The sequence below is a fragment of the Spermophilus citellus genome, assembly GCF_964194105.1.
Source record: "Spermophilus citellus genome assembly, chromosome: 2".
NCBI lineage: Eukaryota > Metazoa > Chordata > Mammalia > Rodentia > Sciuridae > Spermophilus > Spermophilus citellus.
This window is the reverse complement of record NC_138183.1, coordinates 239,638,129-239,664,266: the sequence shown is the minus strand read 5'-3', so window position 1 is coordinate 239,664,266 and position 26,138 is coordinate 239,638,129. Positions and strand designations below refer to the sequence as shown.

At 35.1% G+C, this 26,138-nt stretch overlaps 1 protein-coding gene and 1 pseudogene across 2 annotated transcripts; both read right to left on the bottom strand.

The window, feature by feature from the left end:
• Positions 1-555: 555 nt before the first annotated feature.
• LOC308641820 (olfactory receptor 4C11-like) lies at positions 556-25,637 on the bottom strand (the record flags this gene model as incomplete). The annotated part of the gene is made up of 2 exons (XM_081280407.1): positions 556-1,093; positions 25,393-25,637. The coding sequence occupies 2 exons, from the start codon at positions 25,635-25,637 to the stop codon at positions 556-558; spliced, it is 783 nt and encodes a 260-aa protein (XP_081136533.1).
• On the bottom strand, positions 10,942-11,877 carry LOC308639040 (olfactory receptor 4C11-like; annotated as a pseudogene). Its single transcript has one exon. The product of its transcript is annotated as an olfactory receptor 4C11-like (transcript).
• Positions 25,638-26,138: the final 501 nt, after the last annotated feature.

Here is a 26,138-nt window from a genome sequence, read left to right as displayed (position 1 = left end):
CTGTTCTGTAAGGTTCTATGTAAACATATGGTACCAGTCCAAAGTATATACCTTCAAGTATTGGTTTGGGAATTACCTAGATTATCTCTAATGTCCATGGTAAGAAGACATTCTTACAATCATTTGCATATGATACATTCTCCTGAGTCAGAATGAAGAAATAACTTGAGGTACATATTCAGATATAATTAAGTTTAAATTTTTTAATAAATAAGACTATTTGGAAGAGTGAGAAACTGCCAGTTTGTGGATTTGAGCATGTGGAACAGTAATGAGACACAGAGCAAACCAAGCACTAATGTGAAAAAAGGCAATAAAAATACTAGATAAATTCCAAAGATATATTAGGATAAAGCAGATAGAAACACAGAATCAAACAATATTTAAGGCAGTAACTCTTACATTCCTGTTTGCCCCTCATCCTGTCTCCTTTTCTACATAGAGCCAATTCAAACAAGACAGTATACGTGTACACATCTTTTCCTAGGGACTATTCTATTAAATCTGTTATTAGAAGTTAAATATTCCTATATACTTCTTCTATTTTAATCCAAATTAAAAAGGATTCAAAACCTCCATTCGTTTCATGTCATCTGAGACCAATTTATTGCTCCACAACTTCCTCATTGCATTTTTCACTTCTGCATTCCTCAGTGTGTAAATCAGAGGGTTGAGCAAAGGTGTTCCGATGGTGTAAAACACAGCTATCATCTTATCCATGGGGAAGGTGGTTGCAGGCCTTGTGTATATAAATATGCAAGGTCCAAAGAACAAGATGACCACGATGATGTGGGAGATGCAGGTGGAGAGGGCCTTTCTCCTCCCTTCCGCACTGTGGTTTCTCAGCGAATGCAAGATGATGACATAGGAGAACATGAGCACGACAAAACTCACTGTACAAAGGGCCCCACTGTTGGACACCAGGAGGAGGTTGGTCACATATATGTCTGTGCAGGCGAGCTTCAACAAGGGTTCCAAGTCACAGAAGTAGTGGTCAATCACATTGGGACCACAGTAAGGCAAACGCAAGGCAAGAAAAATCTGAGCTGAAGAATGAACACAGGACCCCACCCAGGCCACAGCCACCAACACACTGCAGACCCGGTGGCTCATGATGGTCATGTAGTGCAGGGGCTTACAGATGGCCACATAGCGGTCAACGGCCATGAGGATGAGGATTAAGATCTCCAGGCAGCCAAAGAAATGGAATGTAAAGACTTGTATTATGCACTCACTGAAAGAAATAGTGGTCTTCTCTGAAAGGGCATCCACAAGTGTTCTAGGAGCTATGGAAGTAGAGAAGCAGGTGTCAGATAAGGATAAGTAGAAAAGGAAGAAGTACATTGGACTGCCAAGTGCCCGACTGGTCTTGATAGTGGTGATAATCAGCAAGTTACCCAGCAATGTCCCCAAATAGAAAAGCAGAAATATGACAAAAACTATTTTCTTCCTAAATGGATCTTGTGTCAACCCAAGTAGGATGAACTCAGTCACATTGTTGTTTAGCTGCATGATTTCATGAATGAGGAGAAAGGGCAAGTGTGAGATGGTTTATCTGCAAAAGAGAATGGATTTCATTTATGTTGTGTTCTATTAAGTTATGGACTGCTTCAAGAAAAATAGTTCATGGTGTTGCATGTGATTATGAGGTATTTAAAGCAAATTAACATTATTTTCTAGGTACCTTCCAGATATGATATCTTAATGAGTCATCTCAACACTTGATTCCTCAATTTTTAGTGAACAATTAGTAGGATATTATTTTTAAATAAAAATATGAATATGATACTTTCCTATAAAATTCTTCAAATACAATTCTTATCTTTGACATGATTCTGATTGATTTTGCTCCTTAGATATTACTCCATGTTGTTATTTATTTCTTTTTTTCATATTAAAAAATCCTGACAGTATGTTTGCATGGTGCAACACTTAGAGTTTAGGAACCATTTGATTGCCTTTTATGAAAGAAACCTAAAGTCACATACTACTCTCAAACTAATATAATTATCCTTATGTGTAATAGATCACATATTTATTAACCTTAGTTACAAAAATAAGTGTGTGATTTATAGCTATATAATATGTGCTATTTTTCTGCATATTCCCCAATATACCAGCTTGATCCTATCAACGATTTTGTTCAACCATCAAGCATCTTTATGACATTTACTATTTGACATATAAAAGAAACTATAATGAATGTTTTTTTATGGTTTGCTATAGCTTAAAGATCCCAACTCTATTTTTACTTCTCCCATTTCTGAAAAACAATCTTAGAGCCCTCAGAGTCCCAAAAGATATTTCTAACAAAAAGGGTGTGTTATCCTACTTGATAGTTAAATGTTTTCATGGTTCAGATTTTTAACTAAATTTAGATATAAATTGTTTTTTGTGGTGGTTACTACCAGTTATTTGGTTAGGATTGGATCATGATCTTCACATCCCAAATCTCACATTCCTGGAGCACACCATAGAAGCAGAAATGACAGGGGATTTGTCTTCAAAAAAGAGACATAGTAGTCAGTAACTGATTTCATTCAATTTCTTTCCATTCTTGTCATACTCAATGTTTACTCACCTTTCAGATGTTACTTTAAGAGAAAGTTTTCACTAATACATTATAGTTGTGCATAATAGTGGAGTTCATTTTGATGCTATCATACATGCATAGGATGTAATTTGGTCTATTTTAGTCCTCGGTATATTTCCTTTCCTCCTCTCCTCCCTCCCCCATCCCCTGTCCTCCACTCTATTGATCTTCCTTCTATTTATTTACTATTTTTAATTAGTGCTTTCTAGATATACAGAAAGGTGAAATTCATTGTGGCATATTCAAATATGTATGTACACTTCTTTTAACAAAGATTTCTTTTCCTGAATTTGGAAAAATAATATTATCATGAACTATCTAGTCAAGATGTTTGAAGGAATGTTCTGTAAATACATAAGCTGAAATGCTATGTATTTAAATAACATATAGAAGATACACTTAATCTATTGTATTCCCCATATCTCATTTATAATACTGATAAATTATTTTGAAAGATATGAATTGTTCAAAACACACAGTATAATGGACAAAATTTATTCAAAATTTTACTTCTGTTTATTTTTTTTCTCTCCCCTGATAAATTTTAATTTCAACAGACTTAAATACACCTTTCTCTAAATTAAAAACACAATTGGGAAAGTATCTGATGTAGTGATTTTGAGATGAAAACAAAACCCTTTGTACTATATAATCTTGGGCAAGGATCTTAACTAAAATGTGCCTGAATCCTGACACCATAACAATTATAATATGCTCATTTTCACTTTTACCCATTCACAAAAGGATTCATCCCAACTATTGACATTTGAAAAGTAAGTAGGCACTGGAAGCAAGATAATGTGAAAGTGCCTGCCATTCCATGATTTTAGCCACCTCTGTCAGTGTGTGAATATGTGTGTGTGTGTGTGTGTAAATATATAAAACTACTATATATATATATATATATATATATATATATATATATATATATATATATATAAAACATATATAACATCATTCAAATTTAGCCTATCCATTTTCAGGAAGAGCTTATTTCTATTTTACATGTGTACATATATTTTAAGATAAATTATGCATCATAAATATACATGATTTATTTAACTTTTTAATAATTTTTGGTCCTCTTGAAAAATGTAATCAATAGTATCAGAATGACATTAAGTTTGTAGCAACATCTGTGGCCATGAAGCCCATTTCAATTATTTTATGTTGCACATAAACCATAGTACATCCAACATGTATTATTTCTTAATATCTTTGAAAACTTTTTTCTGTGACTCCAAGTACATTTCAAGGATTTTTTAAATCTAAAACACAGCTTATTTTGTAATCTATAATACTCTTCAATCAAATTGCCAAATATTTACTGAAGTGTGTTATCATCATGTTAGGTTCGGCTGCTTTGGAAGCATACTGAAGGTTAATATGGACATCTCCTGGGATGTTTATGATGGGGAAATGAAGAATCCAAAAGTTAAAAATACGGAGTTAGGGTATACATGCTGATCTTGCTCTCTCTTTTCCAGATGTGCCTTTTAATTTTTATCTGGTTAACTTCAGGATTTATATTCTGAGAAAGATTTCAAGGCAGTTTTTAATAATTGTATTAGGATGAAGGAAATTCTCCTAGTGCTCTCTAAAAGCTTTCTTTACAGCTTGTAAAATAACATCACATATTACTACTTACCACACAAGCTTCCTTCCTAGGATAAAAGTATTGTGTTCTCAGGATATTATTTGCCAAGTTCCAAACCAGCACCTGTACAATGTAGATATCTTCCAAATGTTTTTGAATCAACCATTCTTTACCACTTCTGAAATGCAATAGCATTTATCACTTTTGTAGTACTACTCTGATTATCAAACACATCCACATCATTAACTGGGGCTTTCTATCTATCCTGTATGTAGAGACAAACATGCTGCTAATTTATAAAATAGGGGAAAAAAACTAAGACTGATATTTAAATCTGAAATATCTGCAACCTGAATTAGAAGATTCTCAAATTGGAAAAGCACCATGTTGTGATGTACAATATTGGGGATGTAAAACTTACAATCATTTTAACATGTATTGTTTTTATATTTGTTTTGATTCTCACAAATCTTTTCCCCTTAAGGTCAAAGGAAGAGGTTTTACATGCCCTCCTGATATTAATTCATATTTTTATGTGTGTATGTATGTGGTTTGGAGACAAAATGTCACTAGAGCTAGGCACATCCCCTAATGCCTGACACAGAGGTGCACACTTCTAATCCCTGCTACTTGGGAGGCTGAGACAGGAAGATTGCAAGTGTGAGGTCAGCTTTGGCAACTTAGGGGGACCCTATGTCAAGATTTTGTTAAAAAAAAAGACTTGGGATGTAGTATGCTCCTGCCTTCAATCCCTAGTATCATAAAAAACAAGCATCAAAAACAAAACAACAACAACAAAAACATCATCTAAGAACCAATGTACTCACCTCAAATCCTCAGACAAAACCAGCCAAATTCAGAATGGAAAAATTTGTCAAAATGACATTAATAAACAGATAACCTATTGGCATGGTGGATACCAGAATTGCTGAAAGCAAGGGATGCAGCCTTGTGTGGACAACAGAGGCATGTGGAATACGGCGCCAGGGGTCTCCTATGATTCCATGCTACAGAGGGGACACTGCAGTGAGGAGCTCTGCTGCTCCTTCAGGCCTCTCTCTAGAACTCCCCAACCTTCCCAGATTTAGTCCAATACATCTAGAAAATCTCTGCACCTACTTTATTTCTATCCAGAATTTCCCATTCTTTGTGGGAAAGCTGACATGTTCCCATGATGATTCATCCCCATAACCCAAATTTGAGAGTAATATAATATACCCTTCTAGAGCTCCTTACTTTATGTAATTGAATACCATGATTCCTGCTCATTGATCAAGAGATGCCCTGGAGGACAGCTTGGCATGTGGTCCAGAGCTCATCGTAAAATTCAGGACCATTGCCCATGCATTGTGTATCTGGCTGTCCCAAATATAATCAAACCAATATACAGTGATTTCTCTTTCTAAGCATTATGAGACAGCAGGAGCATTGTGGGGAAGCCAGGATAGAATGAACAACCCATGGAACAAGTGTGGACATGAGTAAATATTGAGAAAAAGGAAAGGCTCTTAATCCAAAATATTTTCAGGCACTCCCTCCCATGCTTGATTGATCTATCTATCTATCTATCTATCTATCTATCTATCATCTATCTATCTATCATCTTTCACTTTCATTATTCAGTGTTTAGCCTATAAAACATCATCATGTTTACTCTGAACAATAATGATTTTACTTGTAAGTATCAGAAATGTGTCAAGTACAAGCTATGCTCCTATAATATCATTTACAAAACATGCAAGGAATACTAATCGTGTACTTTGATAAACCATATGTATTTAAGACTCTCAGAGATGGAAAAGCAGGCATTCTTTAGTAGCTTGTCATAGTCATTACTTCCAATAGCCAGTTCTCTGAGTTCTGACCATGCATAATCTCTTCTCATTTTCTTGTACCCACATAACTACTGAGGATGTATTCTGCCTAGAAACTTAAACATTAACAGACTTTTTTGTTTTTCCATTTGAATGAATTGTGGTAAATCTTAATGACAGCATCCCTTTCCCCCACAGAAGGATGGTTTTCACATGCGATGCTCATAAATTATTGGTTGAGTTTAAAAAAATCATTTTCTCCCAATAATTATTTTCATTAATTTTTCCTATATTAACATTAATCTAAAAGAAGCCACTTTGTATTGTTCTGTTTTAAAAAATACATTTCTTTCCAGAGCATATGTCAATAGTATAGTCATATAGAATTCTATAGAAGATCTATAGAATTAAATTTGAAAGTTATATTGGATTAGTTTATCCTAATGTCTGTCTGTCCACAAAGATAATAATCTCTCACCTGTGAGAGGAATCTCTGAATTAATGTCAGGTATGCTCATCCGTTTTTGATAGTGCCCTTTTCGTAGAACACTGGAAAGAAAAGCTCCTCTCTATGTTTTGGGAGGGGTATTTTAAAACACAGTGATGTAAGTTATTAGTATGCAAGTGAGTATTATTCCCCAAAGTCTTTTTGCTATGCTACCCATCAGCATTTCAATCATAATACACTTTCAAGTTTTGGGCTTCTACTTTGACTACAAGAACAGCAAGTAGCTGGGCAAGGTGACACATGTCTGTAATCCCAGCAAGTCAAGAAACTGAGACAGGAGGATTGAGAGTTCAAAACCAACCTCGGCAAAAGCAAGGCACTAAGAAACTCAGTGAGCCCCTGTCTCTAAATAAAATACAAAATAGGTCTGCGGATGTGGTTCAGTGGCCAAGTTCCCCTGAGTTCAATCCATAGTACCCAATAAAGAATAGTAAGAATAACTTCCTTAAAATAAGTCAGATACAAACAAGGGTTTTGACATGTTAAGTACTTCAGGTTGAACAAAGGCCCAGGATAAAAGAGAAAAATCACCAATGGATAATGAAGTAGAAAAAAAGAGACTGGGAAGAAGGAAGAGGAGGAAGAGGAGGAGGAGGAGGAGGAGGAGGAGGAGGAGGAGGAGGAGGAGGAGGAGGGGAACTGTGTCATTAGCAAAAAAGAAAGTGGATAATCAAGACAGGATTCTACTCCTATCCAATGCCCTATGTTGCCTCATCTTGCTCTACAAGACAAGTTTTCCTTTTGCAAGTATAATCTAAGGTCTGTGTTGCATTCTGAAATCACAGGTTCCATGCTGTAGGCTCCAGATATCCCCCACTATAAAACAACAAATTTATAACAAATATTCTGAGGATTAATTAATAATTACCTTGAGCATGGACTGCAAAATAATTTTCAAATTAATTTCCACTTGTTTTGTTAACTCCTATGAGTAAAAAGACACCCCATGACAAAGACAATTGTGTTGAAATGATTTTATTTCACCAAATACTTATTGACTACCTTTTTGTATGCTATATTATGTTTTTGTCACTTTGTATAAGTTGTATTTTCAATTCACATACACATTCCATAAGGTATAGATCCACAATAGTCCATGAGAAAAACGTGAAGCTCATAGATGTTAAGCTGCTTGCTCAGCTTACATGCTTAGTAAATTCAGTAACAAGATTTACACTAATGATAGTCTCATTCCATGGTTTTTAATATTTCCACATATTTTTCTTTTTTAATATTTTTAGTTGCATATGGAACACAATATCTTTGTTTATTTATTTTTATGTGGTGCTGAGGATCAAACCCAGGGTCTCACACCTGCAAGATAAGCACTCTACCACTGAGCTACAGCCCCAGCCTTTCCACATATTTTTCTATACTAGTTAAAAACAACAACAACAACAAACAAACAAACAAACAAAAAAAGAATCCTAGAAAGCTGTAGAACACATTTCTATTGGCTCAGTGATGTGGCCTCAGGTTGTGGAGCTTAAAATCCATAGTAAGTTATTGAGGTCATGTTGAAATTCAGGTATCCATGGTATATGCAAATAGAAAAGTTTCAGTTGACAGATGAAGATGAGTGAAGTTTTTTTAAAAGTTTGAATTCCCAGACAGGGCTGTAGAATTAGTTTTGATAATAATTATTTTAAAATACTAATTTAAATTATGTTATTGAGTGAGTTCATCTGAGAAACCATTTGAGATTGGAAAAGTTAATCACCTTTAAAATGTAAATTGACACCAATCTCCAGCCAAAGCTTAATTTTGGAGTCGCTATCCATGTTCAACATGACTGATCTAAAGAGAAATTATGAATTCTAATTATCCTTGCATTTTAGGAAATTAATTTGTTTGAAAATTATCTTTGATAGGAGACATGATTGAAAAATCCTCTGTTGGGATACCGGAGTGTGTGTGCTTGTGTGTGTGTGCTTGTGCATGTGTATGTGTGTGTGTGTGTGTATGTGCATGTGTGTGTGTGTGTGCATGGGTCTTGGTGTTATGCAGGGAGAAGATTAAACAAATCTATGATGGACACATATTCCCATGCTGTATTAAATATGAGACCCTCATTGTGCCTGGTGTGTCAATTGTGGGACACCAATGTGAGCACTGGGCTTTATTATGCTTCAGGAAACAAACAAACAAAAATGGACACACAAACAGAATAAGAAGTTACATAGGGAAAGAAAAAAAATGGAAGAAGTTTTTGAATATCAAAAGCACTAGTAGTCAAATTAAAGCTGAGAAAATAAGCTAGGCATGGTGGCATACTCCTATAGGACATGGTCATCTGAAGGTTGAAATGAAATAACTACCATGACCAAGTAGTTATTTGATGCTTGGGCAACAAAGACCCTTTCTTAAGAAACAAACAGCATACTACAGTGACATAGCCACATCAATGTTTTTAGCATCTCAACACACAATAGCTAAACAAGTGAATCAACCTAGGTGCCCTTCAACAGATGAATGGATAAAAAAAAATGTGGTATGTACCCAATGGAATACTACTCTTCAATAAAGAAGAATGAAATGATGGCCTTTGCTGATAAATGGATGGAGCTGGAGAATGTCATGATAAGCGAAATAAGCCAATTCCAAAAAGCCAAAACCTGAATGTTTTCTCTGATATGTGATAAAAAGGAGGCCGGGGGCTATGGAATAATATAGTTACTCTAGATTAGGCAGAAGGGAGTTGGGGGAAATATAAGGTTATAAAGGATAGTGGAATGAATCGGACATTATTACCTTATGTGCATATATGATTACATGACCAGTGTGATTCTACATCATGTACAACCAGATGATTGATAAGTTATACTCTATTTATAAATAATGTGTCACAGTACATTCTAATGTCATGTGTAACTAATTACAACAAATAAAAACAAACAAACACACCAAAACTGTGAAAGTGAAGAAAAATATATTTTTTTGTAAAGTTCTGTGACACCATATCCATCCAAATCACAATTTTGGAGTGACTACCCATTCTCAAATACGATTGACCTAAAGAGAAAGTATGAATTTTAATTATCTCTGCATTTTAGGAAGTGAATGCGTTAAATAATCATCTTTGACAGAAGACATGGTCTGAATTGGCCATATTTTCCCATTTAATAAAGGTGAGGCTGGGTGCATTATGATACATCGAAACTAAGGAGTATTGACTTACCATGACACAGCCCAGGGCTTGCAAAACTATCATGGAGCTGTTAATTTGCTCCTCTCACTTGGGCATGACAATTCCATTAACAATTAGAAGTTGTGAATAATCTATACAAACCCTTTTTAGACAGCACAAATAAACTGGTGGTGCATGCTTATAATCCCAGCATCTTGAGAGTTCCAGGAAGGAGGATTGCTAGTTCACAGCCAGCCTCAGCAAATTAGAAAGGCCCTAAGCAACTTAGTGAGACCCTGTCTTTAAATAATACAGATTTAAATAATACATATTAACTTTAAATAATACAGATCATACCATTTTGGTTTTCAAACTAGATTGTACATCTTTGCTTTTCAGTCTCTAAAACTATGTTGTATCTTCAGTATAGTTAAAACAAACAAACAAAAAACTTTCAGTTTAGTTTGCAACATCTATTGTTATATCTTTCTATTTTTTGAATCACGCAGTTTTGTTATTATAACTTCAATGTTCTAATTTTACCGGAATATCTCGAGATTTTTCACTAGCACATTTAAGAATCTCATATAGTGTTTTATCTTAGTAGCCAAAGGAAACAATAAATAAAAACAAGTTTAGAATGTAATAACTAAAGCATCTGATTCAAAAGAATGTAACTTTTCAAACAGAAACTAGCCATGAGATGAAATGTGAAGTCTTAATACACTGAATCCATTCCTTTGCCCTAAAATGTTCATGAAGGAGCCCAGTACTTTGCTGGAAATCTGTTATACAGAAGAAATTAAATACAAAGCACTGTACATTATTGTAGATGCTCACAAGTTTGAACAGGTGGAATTTTATAACTGTCTTCTTTCTTACCAAACTTGTATGCCAACAATGTCATGAGATGTAGCTCACAGGCACCAAGGCCAGAACTGAGCTCTCAGAAACACTATGAGCCAGAATTAATATTTTTGTGAATCTCCTATGAGTCAAGAGAACAACTCATAAGTAAGGAAATCAAAAGTAATGATATTACAATTCAAAGAGGTAGTCAGGATGGTAAAAAACAAAAGTCTCTAAAAATTATATTGCAGCAAGAATATTTTAATACTCTTATCTATCTCTGACACACAAGTAAACATGAACTAATATGGTATATTAACTTAAAAGATTAAGAATCTTAAAACTTATGCAATAAGAGTAAGATAGTTCCACAATATTCAGACATGATTGCATTCAATATTTATACTTATTCACCAAATCATAACTGAATAAGTATAAGACGTGGCCCTCAGTTCATCCCGTATTTTCTGATGCAGTTTTAACATGCCACCAGCTTTCTTATGGCACTTTTCACCTCTGCATTCCTCAGTGTGTAGATGAGTGAGTTGAGGAAGGGTGTGCCAATGGTGTAAAAAACTGACACCATTTTGTCCATGGAGAACGTCAATGGCGGGGGCGTGTATATATGAATATACAGGGACCAAAGGATAAGACAACAACCATGATGTCCATGTGCAAGTGGACAGGGCTTTTTTCCTCCCTTCTGCACTGTGGTTTCTCAGAGAATGCAAGATGACAACGTATGAGATCATCAAAATCACAAAACTGCTGGAACAAATTGCCCCACTGTTAGACACCAACAGCAGATTGGTCATATATGTGTCCATGCAGGCGAGTTTTAACAAGGGCTACAGATCACAGCAGTAATGGTCAATCAAGTTGGGTCCACAGAAGGGCAATCTCAAGGCCAGGATAATCTGAGAAATGAAATGTACAAAGGACCCTATCCAGGCAAGGACAATCAAGATGTGACAGACCTGCCTCCTCATGATCCTTGGGTAATGCAAAGGCTTACAGATGGCCACATAGCGATCAGCTAGCCATGAGGATGAGGACAAAGATCTCCATGCAGCCAAACAAATGCAGTGCAAAGACCTGTGTCATGCACTCATTGTAGGATATGACTTTCTTTGCAGACAGAGCATCTACAATTAATCTAGGAGCTATGGAAGTGGAAAAGCAGGAATCAACAATGGACAGATAAAATAAGAAGTACTTGGGGCTTCCAAGCTTCCGGCTGCACTTGATGGTCACAATAATGAGCATATTCCCCACTACAGTCCTCATATAGAAAATTAAGAAGATTAAAAACACCATTTTCTGACTCAGAGGATCCTGTGTCAATTCTAGCAATACAAACTCAGACACATTGTTCTTTTGCTGCATCATCTCAGTTGATGTGTGGGTGTCATGGATTGGAAACCCTCAATCTGCAAAGGAGAAAAGAAGAAAATGTAAAATAAATACTAAACATGTACTTTGAACGTAAATTATCAAACACAAAACTTTCCAAAGGATTATCATTTATGATTTTATTTTTTCTGAATAAAATTGAATTTCTGAAATTTATTTAATCCATTTACTAATTACATGTGAAAATAAGGAAATAACAAACTAATAAAAAGCAAGGGCTTCCTCAAGAAAAGTAAATATGACTCTATTGGATTTGGTATCAGAAGATAAATATCCAAATTAATGTGTTTCATTGGTTTTCAGTAAGGACCTATCAATATCAGGATGGTTCATTGCAAAACTACAGAAAACTTACACAGTTTCCTTCAGTAGCCTTTCACATTATTTGAACCTAGAGATACCATTAAAATATATAGTGTTTTATGCATTCCAGTGATGGTTGTTTAAATATTTAATATTACTTAACCCATTATATTCCTTTGTCCTTTATGTAGGACACCTCTAAAAAGTTGAATTGAGCAATTCTGTATGTGTCCTACAAAATATAGGTTTTTATAGATAATCTACATGTAATATAGGGGATAATAGGTTAATAGAATCTAAGCATAGAGGTGGGGGGAAGAGGGGCAGAAAAGAAAGAATAAACATAAAAAATGGCATTGTGTGACAATCCAATCAGTCTGGTCTAGCAACACTGAGCACTTTTAACCCTGAACTAATTTTATGTCCTTAACAGTTACATATTGAATGTTTTAGTTCTTTTCAATTCAACTCAAGCCTTTATTTTAAAACATTTTTTAATTATACTTTTTGTTAAAAGTTAAATTTTCCCATTTAAATTTTTTTCCTGAGGTCTTCAGCAAGTTTTCATATAATATAAACAGACACTGAGACGATTATGAGAAAAAAGAGGGAGAACAGCTGACATGAATAAAAACATTCCTCTAATTTTTAATTATGAGTGGCACTAGGGGTTTATAAGATCATTTCTGGATGCTTCATTTATGAGTTAAACTTCCAATGGAGTTTTTACCTGACTTCCAATAAGAAAAGATAGATACAAAAAGGGAATCAATATTAATTTTCATTCATTAAACACTGAACACATTGATTTTTTACTTTATATCATGTATTCCAAATAATAGCCCCATCAACAGCAAAAGATATATGGCAAAATGGTGTGTGTGTGTGTGTGTGCGTATGTATATATATTATATTTGACATATAAAACCATAATTTCTTCAAGTACAAATGGATCACAGATCAGTATTAAAAAGCACAGCACAATTTAATTGAGAGAGCATATGAACCAATGCTCCATTTCATTCAGATTTTAACACATTCAAATTAAAATTCCAGTTGGATATCTTTTGTGCCTATATCAGGTCGATGAAGCAATACTTTGATTACTGTATTTTAACAATAGATGCGTAGAAATGTTTGAGAAACAGCCAATTACAGCTATCTTTGGTGGGAGTTTAAGGGCTTGCAAACTGTTAGATAGTGATCTCAAAGCCTTTAATCTCATGCCTGCATACAGACATTGATCCAGAGATTCTTTTCACATAGACACAGCCTCTCAGGCACAAAAAAAAAAAAAAAAAAAAAATTCACAGCTGATAAACAAGTCCAACAAAGCAACAGGGAGCAAGACTAGTACTGCACCTTTCAGTGGTAGTTAAAAGAGGAAGCAACATCAAGAATCATCAAAGTGTCAATGAAGTAATCAAGGATGATTAAGCAAATACTAATTACTATTAAGCAAATACTAATTACTTTCAAGCACACATAGACAATTGATTCTAAAATATATTGTAAATTGTAATTCAAGATTTCAACAGGGGCCAGGCTCCATGGTGCAACCTTGTAATCCCAGTGGCTCAGGAGACTAAGAAAGGAGGATCAAGAGTTCAAAACCAGCCTCAACAAAAGTGAGGCACTAAGCAACTCAGTGAGACTTTAAATAAAAATATAAAATAGGGCTGGGGATGTGTCAGTAGTTGAGTGTCCCTGAGTTTAAAGTTTAATTCCTGGTAGTCCCCCCCCCCCAAAAAAAATAAAATATTTCAACTTGGTATTCTCATAGGATGATAAAATTTTCATTAACAGGAAAATATGCTTACGTATATGTACATCCTTATTTAAATGAATATTATCTAAAAGACTATAAAAATATTTGCACAGGGGATACTGCTTTCTTCTCACTCATGATGTGAGGAAGTTATATTTTTAAACTACTCACTTTAATTGCACTTTAAAATATATTATAATCATGCCACAATAAAAAATAATGGAAAGACCTAACCTTAGGAGAGGGTGTTATTCGTATCAGCATGTCATTGATCCATCATAACTGTTCTCTGTTGTGTACAGGATGAACATTTTAATTTTAGACAGTACCTAGCTCCAGAAGCAGGACTATGATGGCGAGTCTGTATAGAGGTAATTGTGAAACTCAGAGCATCATAAACCACCACATGCATTACCTACAGGTTCACTTTCATTGGGTATTTTCTAAATATATTCTTTACAGAAGCTCTTTAGGAAACAGAGATTACAAAAATATTTTTGGCTTCTATGAATTTAAGTAATATAAAATATGTTCATCTATGTCAATATGTCCATTTTCCTTCCCTATCTGTATGGATAGATGGATTTAGATAGATACGCATCCTAACACATTTACAAGGCACTGCACATGTGTGTGTGTGTGTGTGTGTGTGTGTGTGTGTGTGTTTAATAGGCATAAGAATGATATACATTGGAGTAAACTAATATTAGATTATTGACAGATTTTCTATAGATAAAAACAGATATTTTTTTCCATACCATTCTATACTTAACTTTTGAAGAAAAGGTATTCCTACATCCCACAATAACTATAGCAACATCTAAAATACCAAAAATACTATTTCTATTTATATTTTACCACCCCATCTATCAACAACCATACTTACTAGTATCCGTTTCTGTCAGGACATACTGTGTCTGTTTTTTTTTTTTTCTTTTTTAAAAAAAATTATTTTATTAGTACTTAGTTGTACATGCAGTAGAATCCATTTTGGTAAATTATAAAAAGCATAGGATTTATCTTATTCTAATTAGGACCCAATTTTTGTGGGTGGACACGATGGTGGAGGTCACTTCAGAAAATTATGTTACATTTATTCCTCTGTCTTTCAGAATATCATGCTAAATGAAAAAAAGCCCGTCCACAAAAACCAAAGGTAGAATGTTTTCTCTGATATGTAGAAGCTAAATCACAATAAAGGGGAGGAGAGGAAGAAGAGAAGCTCAGTAGATTAGACAAAGGGGAAAGAATGTAAGGAAGGGAGGATAGGAATAGGAAAACAGTAGAGTAAATCCAATAGTTTTTTTAAATCATGTTGTCACTTTAGATTGTAAAGCATTCCTATAAAATACCTTAAAGGTCTTATACTTCAACAAAGCCCTGGAGTGTGTTAAATACTGGCTTTGACATTAATCTGATTCATTTTCTGCAAGTTCGAATATAAATTATACCCACCTTACCAACTTCGGCAAGATTGGAATGCAAGGTTAGAATGAATGTTCATCTGCCCTCTTTCTCAAGTAACTTAGAGTCTATCTATTCAAATGAGAATTTTAAAAGTGCTTCTAAATCAATGCCTGATTATTCTGCAATCATGATGTCTTTGGTTTCACCAAGAAGTTTTTTGTCTCACCAAGAAGTTTTTGTTCTCACCTGCATGCTAGAAGGAAAATGAAATTGGCTCAAAATCTATTCAGCACTTTCTGAAATCTACCCCACACAGTTTTTTCACTAGGACTTTCCTCCCTTTTGCCCACCTTGGAGATGTATTTCAAATGAAAGATGCAAACCATAGGAGTGGTGGAAAGAAATTCCTTCAAGTGTTCCTTCCCCCTCAGGAGAAAAATGAGTCATATATGATGAGTAACTTAATCTTCAATTTATTTCAGATTATGGGATAAAGAGGTTGTTTATTCTTGTCATTAAGGTACTAATTTGGGTGATAAATGATGCTTTTGATTGGGAAAAAAAATGTAGGAACTGGATCTATCTTTCCAATACTGCCTCCAATAAAATGTCAGGGCCTTCTTGAAAGAGTTTCTGCTTCCAGTTCTGGGCTGGAAATACACAAGAGAAAATGGAGTGTCTTACAGTGGTAGAGAATGAGGATGTACTGAAACACAGTGATGGGTATGTGAGATAGGGACACGGAGTCTATTGATAGAGCCTAGAGTTGTCAAAACTGTAAAAATATAGCAGCAACATAAGTAAGTAAACCATACTGAACTACAACCTGAAGTATGACATATCCATCCAAGAGTCCGCAGTGCTATAATTGAATAAATAAATAAATAGAGGGGAGTAGAGAAACTCCTAATATAAATTTGAAGTATTTACAGAAATAATGTGTCCTGGAAGTTCCAGAAGACACCCATGCCTCTTCTTGTGGCCTGTGCATAGTGACTTCCTTCCAAACAAGACAATATGGAATGGGGGATGAGCGGCTACAGATAGGAATGTGACCATCGCTGCCTCAGTCAAGTGAGCAAGTTCCCAGCAAGTGTGAAGTCACACTGGTAGCACATACCCACTGATGTGACATGATGAAAATGAAACTACTTCCTTAATATTCCTTCCTCCAAAAGCTCACAATTCAAGGCCTGAAAAACAGCAGGCAAGCGATAATTGAGGATGTTTGCTGGCAATGTTTGACTTGCGTTCCTGAAAGTGTCAAAGTCATCAAAAACAAAGACAGTGTCAACTTGTCCCTGTCAATTTTTACTGTCCAAACCATAATAACTAAATCAATGTGTCATCTTGGACAGGATTGGGGGGGGGAAGGGCAGGATGTAAAAATAAGGATATCTGAATAAAATATGAATCTCAGTTAATAATCATGTAATAATATTTATTCATTTGTTTTGAAAAAATGCAATCAATAAATTAGCAAAAGACCTGAATAGATACTTCTCAACAGAAGAAATACAAATGGAAAATAAATACATGAAAAATGTTCAATATCTTTAGCAAGCAGGAAAAAGCAAATCAAAACTATTTTGAGATTTCATCTCATTCCAGTCCAAATGAAATCATCAAGAATACAAATAATAATAGATGCTGACAAGGGTGTAGGGGAAAAGGTACATTCACACAATGAATTTGACTGCAAATTAGTGCAGTCACTTTGGGAAGCGGAATGGAGATTTCTTTACAGACTAGAAGTAGAATCACCATCCATCTAGCTTTCCCACTCTTTGGTATTAATTTAAAAGAACTAAATCAGCATATTGTAGGGATACAGGCACAAAAATGTTTATACAAGTGCAATTCTCAATAGCCAAGTTATAGAACCAGCCCAGGCATCCATGAGAAGATGAATAAATAAGGAAAATATGGTACATATATACAGTGAAGTTTTACTCAGCCCTAAAGAAGAATGAAATTATGTTATTGAGTGGCAAATGGATGGAAATGCAGAAGTTCATGCTAAGTTAAATAAACCATACCCAGAGTTAAGGGTTGACTTTTTTCTCTCTAATGTAAAAGCTAAGGCAAAATAAGGGGGAAAGTGGGGGAAGGAAATGTGAAAATAGAAGGGAGATCAAAGGAAGGAGAGATTGAAGCTCAGATAATTACCACTGCCTCATCCCAATAGACCATTGCTACTCTGCTGCTTTCAAGTTTTTGACACCATAGATGAGTTTTGCCTCTTCTAGAAACTTATATAAATGAAACCAGAAGTAATGCACTCTTTTATACATGGGTTCTTTCACTCAGCAACAAATTTTGCTATTCATTACAGGTATTGTGCAGATCAGTGCTTCTCTCCTTTTTCTTGCTGAGGTGTATTTCATTATATATATACACACACACATATATACACATACATACCAGAGTCTTCATTTTTTTCTATTGATAGTCATTTGAGTCTCTTCTTGTTCTTGCCTATTATTCACAAACCTGCCTAAATTGTACAGTACAGTCATAAACATACTTTATTTCTTGTATAAAGAGCTGTGAATTGTATTGTTGGAATGCATTTTAAGTGCATATTTACTTACTTGATGAGCAGTCAGAACTTTATTGGAAGTTGTGCACGGTGGTGCATGTCTATAATCCCAGAGGCTCAGGAGGCTGAGACAGGAGGATTGTGAGTTGAAAGTCAGCCTCAGGAACTTAATGAGGCCATAAGCATCTCAGTGAAACCCCATCTCTAAATATGTTAGAGTCTGTAAACAAGTCTGGATGGCGCCTGACAAAATGCCAGAGGGAGTGGTTTGTGAAGTAAGGCCAACGAGCCATTAAGTGTGGAGATTCCTTATTGGTTGACTGCTGTATCTAGTTTATGCTAATTAAGATAAGCTGTGTGGAATGTATAAATACCCCTCCTGTCCTACAATAAACGGCTCCTACTTCTGCTGTATCAATGTACACAAGTTGTTCGCCCCCCCCCCCCCCCCCCCCCCGCTATTTTGCTGCAGCCGGACTGCGGCATAAATACAATATAAAAAAAGGGCTGGGAATGTTGCACAGTGTTTTAGAGCCACTGGGTTCAATCCTCAGTACAAAAAATAAAACAAAAAAAAACCCCAGAACTTTATTCAATATATCATTTTACATTATCATCAACCATGGAAACCATATTTACAAGTGGAATTTTTCTCACCATATGCAGTGATTTTCACCTGGACCTTGCTATCCCATTCTCTTTTCAAGATTATTGCAGCATCCTCCTGATTACTATCTCAGATTCTGCTCTTGATATTAAGTAAGACAGAGGAGTCCTTTAAAATCACAAGCCACAAATTCACAAATGACTTTCTCTGCATATTTCTGACCTCACTGGTCATTAGTCTCTTTCTTTTTCACAAAGAACCTCTTGATTTTCTTCCCTCAGAGTATGTGTATCCCATGTGCACTTGCTGTTTCATCTGATTAAAACTGAATGTATACAGTTTGTTATTGTCGGTCAAGTTTTCCCAACCTAGGGACTGTAAAGGTAAAATTTCTAAGCTGCAAAATCTTGAGTTAAAGTTAAAGTTAAAGTGTAAAAGACTAGGGCAATGTAAAGCTTTCAGATTACAAGGCCTGGGCTAAAAAGTAAAGACCATTGTTAGAATTTAAATAGTCTATTGTTACCATCTTCCTGCCATCCCCGGAACCTGTAATCTTTGTGAAGTTGTTAGAACAATGCGAGAGCTGCCCAGTAAATATCTCCATTGATTCCCTGGTTGTTTAATAGCTAAGGGTTCCAGGTAGCATGGCACGTAAGCATATAGGCCCCAGAACCAATCAGTTTGAATGTGTACCCCACTTAGAAGTGACCAATCACCCCTACCCAAACTGTTCCCGCCAATGAATGGACTAATCATGTATCAGAGTTGTTGTTCAATTTCCCCGCGCCTCATGATGATTTGTTCTGATGTATGCAAAGCCCACCGCCCTCTCCAAAAAGTGTACTTAAGCTCTGCTTGACCTCTGCTCTGGGCTCTGGGCTGCTCTCCCTTCTTGAGTGAGCACAGAGCCCCAACGCGTTGGAACGGATCCCCCCCTAATAAAATCCCCCTTTGCTTTTGCATGAAGTTAGTCTCGTGTGGTCTCTTTCTCCGACGCTTCGCCGGACCCTTACAGGACTATGGATATTTAGGGTCAGATCAGAAGTTTGTTTATGTAAGGAGCTTTCTCATACATCTGAGACTTTTGAGCTTTCAACCAAGCCATCTTAGATGTATGACACACATTGAGGTGGACCAGAAGAAACACAGACACAATTCATACTCACGTGACTTCTCGACTAGGAGCTAATCTCATTCCAAGAGGATATGTACCATTCTCACCCCAGTGAGAGTGACACACAATTTCAGTAGCACTTCTCTGGAATGGAGAAGCAATGTTTCAAGTGTTTAATAAACCATGCATTTACAGACTTTAATATGAAATATATTGACTCTCTAATTTACATTAAGCTACACTGTTCAGTATGATTATGAATGCACGTTATAAATCTCTATGAATCCCAAGTAAAAGAATTAATGTTCTATTGATTTATCACATTTGAGATGAGGAGAGGAAGGAGAAGAAGAAGAAGGAAGTGAAGAAGGAGGAGAAAGGAGAAGGTGAAGGAGGAGGAGGAGAAGGAGGAGGAAAATGAGTAGACAAAGGAGAAGAAGAAGGAGGACAAGGATGAGAAGGAAGAAAATAATTCTTCCATGTTAATCCAGCACATGTATCTCCTTTTGGTAACAGACCACCATTTGGAGTTTTTTATACTTCTGCTATGACTTGAATATCAAGGTATTTACTTAGTAATGAATGTACTCTCCTGTTTTGATTGGTAATATCCATGTACAGAAGGTATTTCATAACCAATTTGTTTAATCTATTCAGTTGAGAATCAGTGAGCAAACTGTCCATGCTACTCAGTGATCATTAGATAAAACTTCTTGCATGTAGGTAGCATGTTGTTGCAACCCTTGGCCTTCACCCCTTAGCTTTCTATGTCACATGTACACCCACAGTATCACACACCTATATCCTGTCTCCATCATTTTAAAACTTATTTTTCTAATTTCCTCTCTCCCAACATTGCTTTGAAAGAGTAAATGTGTAAATCTTAATAAAAAATATAAAGGAAAGAGGCACAAAAGTGAAGGAAAAAAATGTCCTGGGTATCCTTGAACTTGTGATCTTCCTGTCTCAGCCTCCTAAGTCGCTATTATTATAGTTCAGCAACACTATGTCTGACTAAATGTTTGCACTTTTTTACATTCCTTTCTAAACATGTCTTTTTAAACCCAATGAAGAATCAGTATTTAATTTGAAGTTGTAGTTAGCTCTGTAATACCTGGTTTTGTATTGGATTTTCTTCTATCTCTACCTCATTTACATTTTCCTTCATACCTTTTTGCCTGTAATTGCATTACTTTATAAAGTATTGGCACATAAATGTTGCTTCAGGCTTTGTTTTCTAGGAAATACAGGTTAAAATATGAATCATTCAAGGTTAAAATATTATTGTAAAAATCAGGAGGACTATTTTTACAGTGGATTAAGCTTTAAAATAGCAAAATTTTACTCTACTAGAAGGTTTTAGGTTAAACTTCCTATTAAATCTACAAATGTAAACAAAGTACACATATTTGTAGTAGTATCAATGGTTGACTCCATCTTGATTGATTCTGTAGATAATATGATAGATCCATTTATTTTGGATGAAAAATGGTTGTTTAGTTTCAATACTGGGTGATTTTTTTTCCAGGAATAATTACATAAACAAGGGTTTTGTCTTTGATTATGCAAGAAATACTTTATATAAAGACAAGTTTCACTTGATTTAGTTTGCTATGTTCATTCTAGAAGGATGCAGACTGCCTTTATCCCTTAAAGAATGCTTTCAGACCCTCTCCGGACATGTAGAGGTCACTGAGTCCTAGCCTGAGAGACAGTCAAAGAGTTGACATGGTCAAGGGCAGGACAAGATCTTTAACACATTGAAAGACCTGGGAGGAAGAGTGACCAGCAGGCACGGACAGATAAACTTAAAGGAGATGAGCCAGATTTCCTTACTTGATGGCAAAATATGAAAGGCACCAAGCCATAAAAACCAGGCCTGAGAAAAGACAATCACCTATGCAAAACTCCATTTGGAAGGGAATCATAGGTAAAGTTGACCTGATACCTGTATTCCTGTAGTTTTTGGCCAAATAGCCAGAGGGTACTGTGTGTTTGTGAGTCACGATTATTGAATCTAAATGAAGAGAACATACAGAAATGAGTAGGAATTAAGGCCAGCCCAGGCCCATTGTTCCCACAAGCCCACTGCTCTGGAAAGTCACCACAGAATCTGTTCATACTATGTTATCCCAATGTTCTGTGAGACTTATACTTTATTGATAATAGAATTATGGAAGATGAAGGAGAGAAAACAACAGTGATCTTCTTGCCACTAGCTTTGTTTGAAATGTACAGTAGTCTATTTTAAATGTAAATTTTAAAATTGAATACAAATGTAAGAATTATCTCATGTTTTCTGTACAAAATCACACTGCAGGAAAACCTTTTTCTTGACCAAACATCAATGAGAAACACCTCATTCAAAAGGAGATTACCTAGAAGAAAATAGTTCTGACTTATATTTATGGAAAGATGTTTTCTCAATCTTCAGAGACCTTGATGGAGAAAAAACACTTGAGCAGTCCACTGATGGAATTTAATATGATTAAGAGCCTCTTCAGAGAGGTGAATCAACTTGTGCAATGATGTGTCTGCTTAATATTTGTAACCAGACATTCCTGTGTTAATATGGTCTAAAAATCCTATCCTATTTCACTTTACAATTTTTCTATTTTGTATATCAATCTCAACAACAAAATTTTTGATCTATCATTCATGAACATTTCCCACTTGCTGGAAACCTTGAAATAAAACTTTAGAAGTTGCCATAAATTTGTATAAGGTTTAAAAATCTTTTTTAGCTTGACTGCTTAACTGTCTCAAGATTACAGCTTGATGTTAAGAAAATTTGTATACCATTGAGTTTCACTTTACTAATCTGTAGAATAAAGCAGAGAGCTAGATTATTATTTTGAACTAGAGTTTATGGGTCCTCTTCTTAAGAAAAAAAATCCTCACAAATGCCTTCTCTGGATTGAAATAGTATTTTATTAAAAATTACTTAAACATATATGGACAAAACTCTTGTAATTGTAGCTCTTTTATGATGATTTAAAAATCCAAATGAAATATACATGTTAAAATTCTTAATCTAAATTTTGTATAACAAAATAGACTTATAGATCTAATTACAGTAATAAAACAATTCTAAGCTGTCTCTACTGTAAACACCACTATTATTTAATTTTATTCTATTACCCTATGAGGTAGTCACTATTATCACTATCTTATGGAGGAAGAAAACATAGCAGGCCTTCAACAAGGAAGATTCTGTCCATCTTCATATTCAAATATCAGTTGCTACCAATTTTAGATTATTATTAACTTTAAGCATAAGAAATAATTTTAATCATAATAATCACTAATTAAACTTTCTCCATAATTTAACAGTTTATATAAAATCTTTTTATTCAGCAAAAAATTAAAAAGTTAACCCAAAATAAAATATTTAAAAATCAAACATTTTCACGTCTCATATTTAGGTATTTGATCCATTTTGAGTTGATTTTGTTTTAAATATTCATTTTTTCAGTTATTTATTTTTTAGTTGACACAATAACTTTATTATATTTATTTATTTTTATGTGGTGCTGAGTATCAAACCCAGGGCCTCGCACATTGTAGGGTGAGTTCTCTGCTGCTGAGCCACAACCCCAGCCCCTTGAAGTTGATTTTTTTATATGGTGAGAGATTGAAGTCTGTTTTTATCCTTCTGCATTCTTCCACCATTTATTCAAGAGACTTCCTTTTTGTTGAGTGTTTTCTCATTAGTTCAAAGGTTACCCTGAATGAATTACTGCAGATTAGCATGCATGATGGTGTACTCTGCATAATAATTTCATTAAAGTTTTAGCTATGATGTCAATTGCTCTAATAAAAAAAACTTAAATTTTAGCATCTATAAAGACATATCTTTTCTTTAATTCTCCAACCAGTTTTCTCCATTTGAACACCTGTAAAACTTTACCCACACAGTGCTATGAAATTTTTTAAAAGTTTCACTTATATATTAATTTAAAGGTTCAGACTCTGTTTGTTTTTTCTCCCTAACCTAGATCATATGATACCTCACTTCACATAGTCTTGTTTTCTTCACAATGCCAAACAATTTCTTTTATTTTTATTTTCAATTTTGCAGTACTGGGGATTGAACACAGGGTCTTATGCATGGTAGCTAATTGCTCTACCAGTGAACCACATCCTCATCTGAAAAAAATAAGTCCTATTTTATTCAGAAATTTAAAAAGAAGAAACACTTAATCACTGAAAATTAAAATTTAATTCTGTAGACATTTCTGCCTATCCAGATATATGAAAATTCTATAGGAAATTGGAAATATGTAGATTTAATTTTGATGGTAATGGACAAATTTAATTTAGGCATACTCTGGGATGACTTTCAACAGTAGCGTTTACATTCTGTTCCCAATTTCATGACATTAAGTAATAAGTGAAGTTTCCACAATATCTCTGCACTTATTCTTTTGACAAATATGTCCATACTCCCTATACATTTTCTAGTACATAGACATCCTGCTTTCCAAACACAGCACCGATTTTAGTCTTCTCTTTAATTGTAATTTTTTTCCTATTCATTCAAATTAGGAAATAAATTACATGGTTACCATACCTAATATCAACACCACAGTTTCATTACAATACAAAGGAGAATTTTTTGCCAAATATTTCTGTCATTAATAAAATTTGGTGAATTTTAAAATAATCTCATTAAAATGATTTTTTTTTAAAAAAAACTCATCCCATTTTTATATAAGCATTGCTACAGACACAAATAATGTATTGTTAAGAACTTACTTAAATAATTTTTGCTTTTAAAATTTCTGAAATGGATATTAAATATCTCTAACAAAAAAAAAAACATGCTTTGTAAATCCTTTTGATGTGAAACACAGAGGCAATGTCAATAGGCCATTAGGACAGATGTAATTGGGTTGAGTGCAGTTATGTATAGCTGGAGATTCACTCCTGAACCAAACATAAGAGAGATAAGAAAGCTGAGCTCCAGGTATTAACCTGTGGAAAAACCCAAAGGAAAAAATATATAACACACATTACCAGGACTGGTGAAGGAAATGAGAACTCGAGTATTGGAGGCAGATGTTAAACAAAAAATAAAATAGTTAAAGTAAATTGCAAATATCATGCACTGAATGAGATGAGAAGCTAAGTTTAGTTTTGTAGGAAAGCCCAGGCTTGAATAATCTCAAGATAGAGCCAGTGCCACCAGAGCAGTCTGCATAATGAGGGGTGGATTTGTGTTTCAGATGAAATGCTTCCCAATCCAAAGTGGTTTCTGGCACCAAACTTTCCTCAGGGCATTCTTCATCTCCACGTTTCTCAGCGTGTAGATCAGAGGGTTAAACATGGGAGCGATGATGGTGTAGAAAAGAGCAAACACTTTGTCTACTGGAGAAGTGGTGGCTGGTCTAATGTAGATGAAGAGGACAGGCACGAAGAACAAAACCACAACCATCAGGTGGGAACTGCAAGTGGAAAGAGCCTTGCTGCGGCTCTCTGCGGGGTAAGCCCTGATGGTCCATAGTATCAAAAAGTAAGACAGCATCAAAACCACAAAGGTCACCAAACCCATCATACCTGAGTTGGCCACCACCAGGATTCCAACTGTGTGTGTGTCAGTGCAGGCCAGTTTCAGCAAAGGGTACACATCACAGAAATAGTGGTCAATTTCATTGGGGCCACAGAAAGGTAGATTGACAGTGAGGAGGCACTGAACAAAGGAATGTAGAAATGCCCCAGCACAGCAAGCAGTGACCAGAGCATTACACCTCTGCCTGCTCATGATGCTGGTGTAGTGCAAGGGTTTGCAGATGGCCACATAGCGGTCATAGGCCATTACCGTGAGGATGAAGACCTCAATGCCCCCAAAGAAGTGCATGGTAAAGAGCTGGGCCATGCAGTTGTTATATGAAATCATGTTCCTTTCTGCCAGCAAGTCGGTGATTAGCTTGGGAGTCACTGTAGAGGTATAGCAAAGGTCTGAGAGAGCAAGATAATTAAGGAAGAAATACATGGGTTGGTCCCTCAGCTGACTGCATGTGATTGAAATCATTATTAGTATATTTCCCATCCAAATAGCCATGTAACAAAATAAGAATAATAGAAAGCACAAGTTTTTAATTTTCTTGTTCTGGGAAAGTCCCAACAATATAAATTCTGTGACATTATTGATATTTTCCATGGTCCAATGCAGTTCAGGTTCAATAGTTTTAGCTGAAAAAAAAAAAAAGATAAGTCAAAATGGGAAATATTGACTTAGTACAATATGAATTTTAGTACTCATTTATTTAACCCTATTCCTTATTATAAAGTAATTAATTCATCTGGCTAGGCAAGCTATATAATTTACCATCCCATTCAGGTTGTATTTTGTACTGAAAGAAAATGATTTTAATGTTTATATTTGCTCAAGGTATAAACAAAGATGTGCAGTCTCTTTCCACATGAGATGCAAAGGTCAGCTTCATGAGGATACATGTCCTGTCCTAAGGCTTGCTTACTCACTATTTCAGAA